This window comes from Paramormyrops kingsleyae, chromosome 12, assembly GCF_048594095.1.
Source record: "Paramormyrops kingsleyae isolate MSU_618 chromosome 12, PKINGS_0.4, whole genome shotgun sequence".
Classification (NCBI taxonomy): domain Eukaryota; kingdom Metazoa; phylum Chordata; class Actinopteri; order Osteoglossiformes; family Mormyridae; genus Paramormyrops; species Paramormyrops kingsleyae.
In genome coordinates, this window is record NC_132808.1 from 12401114 (window position 1) to 12407113 (window position 6000).

At 53.0% G+C, this 6000-nt stretch overlaps 1 protein-coding gene across 1 annotated transcript in view; it reads right to left on the reverse strand.

The window, feature by feature from the left end:
• Positions 1 to 5445, reverse strand: part of svep1 (sushi, von Willebrand factor type A, EGF and pentraxin domain containing 1) — a 68276-nt gene extending 62831 nt beyond the window's left edge. Inside the window, exon 1 of the mRNA XM_072718708.1 lies at positions 4454 to 5445. Within this exon, the coding sequence (XP_072574809.1) occupies positions 4454 to 4903 (450 nt within the window). The 5' untranslated portion in view covers positions 4904 to 5445. The remainder of the gene's footprint in view (positions 1 to 4453) is intronic.
• Positions 5446 to 6000: the final 555 nt, after the last annotated feature.

Genomic DNA, 6000 nt, shown 5'->3' on the forward strand with positions numbered 1-6000 from the left:
TCCGTTTTCTCCAATCATATATTCTTGTGCAAGAAAGTGTCTCCCTGCAGTGCTCTGTGGCTCTGGACATCAGGCCGCAAACCCGCCCAGCTCCGGAAAATGGCCACAGCGGCAGCAGCAAATGACATTTTCCAGGATCTCGTCCCATGGCCTTTGTGAGTTCCAAACCCGGTACCAGACTGACCCGCCTTTGAAAGCCCAGCCCTGTTATTTATGTTCCCTCACCGGAAGGTTGCCGGTTCAAAACCCACAGTCGTCAGAGTATTACACCATTGGGTTCTTAAGCAAGGATCCTCACCCCGGTTACTTCAGGGACTATCTGACCCTGCTTTTTCGAAAAATATGGATTTTTCTTTGAATAAAAGCATCCATTTATTAAGTAAATAAAACGCAAATGCAAAAATGTTTTGGTAAGAGGTCACCAGTGCTGCAACCGCCGGCTATGCGGAAGACATTGTGAAAACCAGAAGACCGCAAGCAGGGAACCCACAGAAGGTTTGGGTTTCATAAGCAGATTCCCTGAATCCCTTGACCTTGAATGCAGACAGATTTGAGCACAGCTGTACCCAGTCTGTGACTTCTGACGGCGCAGGGACCCTAACGAAATGACCTTTCATGTCTGCGGTTTGACTGCAGGATATCCCATCTATATTTAATCTGGAAAACACAGCAGGCCGAGGCGGAACCAGGCCGAGGTCTGACTTCACACGTTACTTTCTGAACCTCAGCCCAAATACCAAAATGGCGCCACCGGAAAGTTCCAGCAGGGCCCAAAGGTAGGAGCGTGAATGAGGCGGCGCCCACAGAAATCCATCCGGATGAATGTGTGTGATCCATCCAAGTACTGAGACTTTCCTTTATTACATTTGGACGCCTCTGTGAGATTCCATCATCTCATTCATAAATCACCGTCATCAGTCGGCGCATTACACAGAGATCTGCCTGGGGGGCAGTGAGAGCTGGCTTCATCCCCAAAGCAGACTGTTACAGCGCCCTCCCCGCGGACTGCAAGAAGCCACTTGGCTTCTTCAGATTACGATTTCTATACCGACACGTCAAACGCACAAACGCAATACGTAATATCGTATCATCAAATATATGGGCCACGACAAATTCGACATACTAGTTTCAACAGGAGGGAGGGGTTGACGTCCCATCCAGGGCATCCCCTGCCTTTTGCTCGCTGATATAGGCTCCAAGCCCAGCGTGGTTTTGTATTGAATAAGTGGTTGGAAGATGAATGGACATTAAACCTAATACGATATGTGTCTAAGCATTCTTGCACTGTGACTTCCTAGAGCAGTGTTTCCCAATCTGGTCCTCGGGGACATACAGACAGTCCAAATTTTTGCTCCCTCCCAGCTCCCAAAATGTGGACTGTCTGATGGGGAGCTCGGGGGGAACAAAAACACGGACCGACTGTGGGTTCCTGTGGACCAGATTGGGAAACACTGTCTTACAGTCCTGTTTTTATAATGTTCTCTGTTTCCATTTGTTCTGACATTCTGTGGGCAGATTTCGGTCCAGGGGAGGTATCCAGGGTCTGCACACTGCAGCGTGGTACTGCACGCCATAGATAAGGCCTGTAATGTTGTCACACATGTCCCACCCCCCCCCCCCCCCCCATACCTGCGTCCTGTCGTCCTGTCAACTATGCTCATTAAACTGAACAGATGCCAAGCTCTTTGTCCAGCAAGCACACATTTTCGTGACTTATCTACATTTTCGGCAAAAACATGCCCTCTTGAGAAAAAAGCCCGCTTGATGAAGAACAGACTTGGGTTTCTGGTGAAACAACCACAAATGCTTTCCTAAGACGAGGAAGGTTTCAGGTCCAAACAGCAATAAGGATGGAAATATTTGTGAATAGGTGAGAAAAATGGCACCGGGGACAATTTCCTTGGGCATCCATAACTCATTTGAAGGTCAATGGCATTCAGAGGTGAATCATCTGGAATCTGCACTGTGAACTGGACGGTGTGGGTGGTGGAGTGGTGCATTCCTCTAGAGCCCCCCCCACGCCACCCCAGAATAACCCCTGCCCTGCCAGAGAAGCCCATTTTGAGGTCATTGTTTTAGCTGGGCTGCGTGAAATCAAACAGCTGTTCTTCATAGGTCAGGAAGTGCTGGTGGTAAACAGGAAGTGGATCGTGCCAAAATGGAGGGGGGAGGGGGGTCTCTCACTTACAGGGTATGGGGTTTAAAGTTGCACCTGCTCAAGTCATTTCAGAGTAAGGGCCGTCTGGAGCCGCCTGTCCCAGCTCCACCTGCAGGGAGTGTAGGGGGATGCCAGCCTTCCAGAAGATCTCCACCGGGTCAGAAAACACTCACATTCCCAACAGCAGCAGCTTTAAAGCATGGGGCCACACATCAGACCCCCGTGTGTGGCCTGAACCAAGGTCATGGGGTCAGAGGTCAAAGCTGCCTGAGGGGCAGCAGAGGGTGGCCTGAGCAGGACACCAGCCAACCTGCTAAGGGCCGTAAATCTCTAGGGTGAAGAGTGACTATGCCCTGTGAAGAGTGACTATGCCCTGTGCCTTAATCCACACACCGAGGCGAGGGAGGCAGGGTACAGGAATGTCACGGGGGACGTCACCAGCGGGCCACCCCGGTGACAGCGGCCCCAGAGACTGTGGACCAGGCAGCTTCCACGCTCCACACACGTGCCCTGCCCTCTCCCCGGTCAGCCTCGGGGCCGTGCGGAGGGAGCCCAGCTGCGGAGGAAGGAACTCGGAGGTTCTCGTGAGGACAAAAATATCACTAATGGGGCCCAGATTTCCACACGCCGTTTAAGAAAACAACGGCCAAACGCGTCAAGTATCGCTTATTAAGAACAGAAACGTGTGCCCAGCACGTGGAGACTGATGCTTCACCATCGCAATGATCTCAGATTACTGCTTGTCAAAGGGGTAAAAACAGTCCAATAAGAGTTATTAAGAACATAAACGAGCACTTAGAGCATGTAGCCTGTTATTTCAACATAGCGATGATGTCATACAGCATTACAGTTTGTCAAATGAGTTAAAAAGGCACAGAATGAGTGAAATAATGCCTTAAATTTAAGCATTAAGGCTGTTTGTGAAATTCAGGCATTCTCAATCTAACTTCAGGAGGATAGATAATCCAGTTGTAAATCCACTTGCAGTGATCCTCGGCTTCGTTAAAGATGGACTGAGGGTCCCTGCACCATTAGATGTGGTCACCGTAAGGAGTGTTACCGTAGAGACCCAGAGCCTGAGCTGTATTTAAAAGAGCCCACCCTGTCACGAAGGAGCTAAATCCAGACAGCAGTGACAGTAAACAGAAGGCAGCGTAGCGGCGAAATACTGACACTCTTTAAACACGCGGCGGATTTATGAAAAACAGCGCCTAGGATACGTCAGTCTGCGCTTCAGACAAAGACTGCCCCCAGCCACAAAGACCCACCCCAGGGACAAAGACCCTCATTAGTGACAAAGACCACGGCCTCACCGTGCACCAGAACGCTGATCAGACGCAGACACCGTCCCAGTGGGGGAGAGGATGGTGCTGCAGACAGACTGATTAATCACGGCCCCCCCAGGGGCTGGCACCACACCGCAGGAGCACCCTGAATGTTTATCTAGGGAGTTAATACCCCACAGGCAGAGCGACAGCTGGGCCGGGCTTGACTGACGACGACAGACTCACCGGTGCCCCCCCCCCCCCCCACCAAAAAGACCTGCAGACGGCACACCCCCCACCCATGCCACATCTGACCCCCTCCCCACAAATCCTTAGATAAAGACCCCGGTCTGTAACTCATGCTGCTCAACACTGTCATTAGAGCCTCATAATCTGCAGCCATCAGATAACATAGAGCAGCCCTGGGGGAGGAGGAGCCCTTATGGAACCTTCCGGAAATTATGGTGAGTTCACACCAATGGCGGGAGCCTGCTCTCTTCTCCCAGCACGCCGAGATCCATTCCCTAACCAGCTCACACGTCTATACCTTCTTTTTCACACCAACACTCTTCCTTGGTGCAGGTCCAGTGAGCCTTCCCCGACTGGATAATGGCACCAGAACCAAGTAGCCAGTCTGGACCCCGAGCGCATACAGCTGCAGTGGGGGAGGGGGGTGGGGGGTGGGGGGTGTGGGGGGCCATATCCACATCCAACTGCTCACCTATATACCTATATACCTATATAAATTACGTATTTTAGCTAAACTATGTTTCGTCAGGCATACAAAGATGCAAAATAACATTGAGCTTTATATTGTTATAAGATTTTGCAGCCAAATAAACAATCTTTATGTAATTAGTATAAATGAATAAGATATAAGAAAAGAAGCAGCTAATTATTTTACGGCTAATTATTAAGGTGACCTTAAAGGAGCAGGTCAGGAGCGCCCTGACTTGGGGGATACGGTGCAGGCGGCGTGCGATCGGCTCTGTGAACATGCAGAGGGTACCGGAGGGAGGGGGGGCCTCACCGCTGCCTGCTGGAAGGCGCCCTTGGTGTAGGTGCCCCCGCCACGGTAGCTGATGGCTGGCATCTCCTGGTTGAAGAGCGAGCACTTGTGGTTGCGCGCCCGCGGCGTGGAGATGTGGTCGACGCGCCTCACCACGTGGGACCGGGACGAGAAGGTGACCAGCGCCACGCGGGTGGCCCCCGGGGCCACGGGGAAGTCGGAGAGCAGCTTGCGGACGAAGCGCAGCTCGCTGAGGAAGTTGGCGTTGCCCACGCTGGACGACTCGTCCACCAGGAAGACCAAGTCCAGCAGGGCACTGCGCTCACGCAGCAGCCGGACCTGCCGCTTGAAGGCCTGGCCCAGGCGGGCCACCTTCCCCTCCACGCCCTCGGCCAGGTCCGAACGCCGCGGGCCCTGCAAGCCCCCGGCCAGCTGCAGGCAGCCGCACAGGACCAGCAGGGGCCACCACATCGTCCCCAGGCGTCCCACCGTGGTGATGGAGCAGAAATGACAGGGGTGGGGGGGTGACGTTCCTCTTTCCTCTCCCCACCGGCGAGCTCTGGAGCCGCTGCCTGTGTGCTCGGTGCTGGGATGGGGTCCACAGTGCAGCCAGCCAGACCCGCCGCTTAAAGGAAAGACCCTCTTCGTATCCTCCTCAGGCTCTGACGTTCCAGCATCCTAGCCAGACTGAAAATGCTTTTCCCTCTGTTTCAAAATCATTTTAAAAAGGGGAAAAAAGTTCTGGGGAGAGAGAGAGAGAGAGAGAGAGAGAGGAGAGTGAGTGCGGGTGAGAGAGAAAAGGGGCAGTCACAGCAGTGAAGTGGTCTTTTTTCACCCTGTCCTGCTCTCCTCTTCTCCCTCGCTCCCCCTTTTTCATGCCTGACTTCCCCGCGATGGTGCGACACCCTGTCAGCCTGTCAGCGGTCCCAAAGAAAACATCAGCACCGCCGGGGCTGATTGACTCCATATGTCTGGCGTGGCGGTGGCGCTGCCAGATACCAGGAGTGCCATTGTAATTAGAAACACCGTGCGGGGGGGGGGGGGGGGGGGGGGTAGAAAGGAAGGGAGGAAGAGAAAGTGAGACAGGGAACCGAGAGGAAGCCGCCGATCGGCCGCCCGCGGCTCCCTGCGCAGAGACGGAAAGCGGAGCAACGCGGGACGAACAAATGGTGCGATCTAAAGGGTACTTTAACGCTCCGCTTATCAGGCGTCCGGTAAAGGAAAACGGAGAAGGAAAAAGTGCATCAGCTCTGCATGATCTTACCTGGTGCCAAAAGCCGGGCAGCCAGAGCAAACCGTAAAATCGTCCGACTGATCGTCCGGTTCGCTGGAAAAGGACCGGAGACCCGATTAACACCGACCGAATGAACTATCTGTCAGGAGCAGGACTTGCAGCAAAGCCCACGTATTACTGCCTGACATTTGTGTTCGACAAAAATAAATCATTCGTGTGTAATCAACTCACTCTCTTCTTGTGTATTTTGCCAAAAGGGACCCTTCAGAGGCGCATACTCACACTCAGACTTGTTTCAACAGACAGGGGGACTTCGGATATGTCCTTTTGTCTT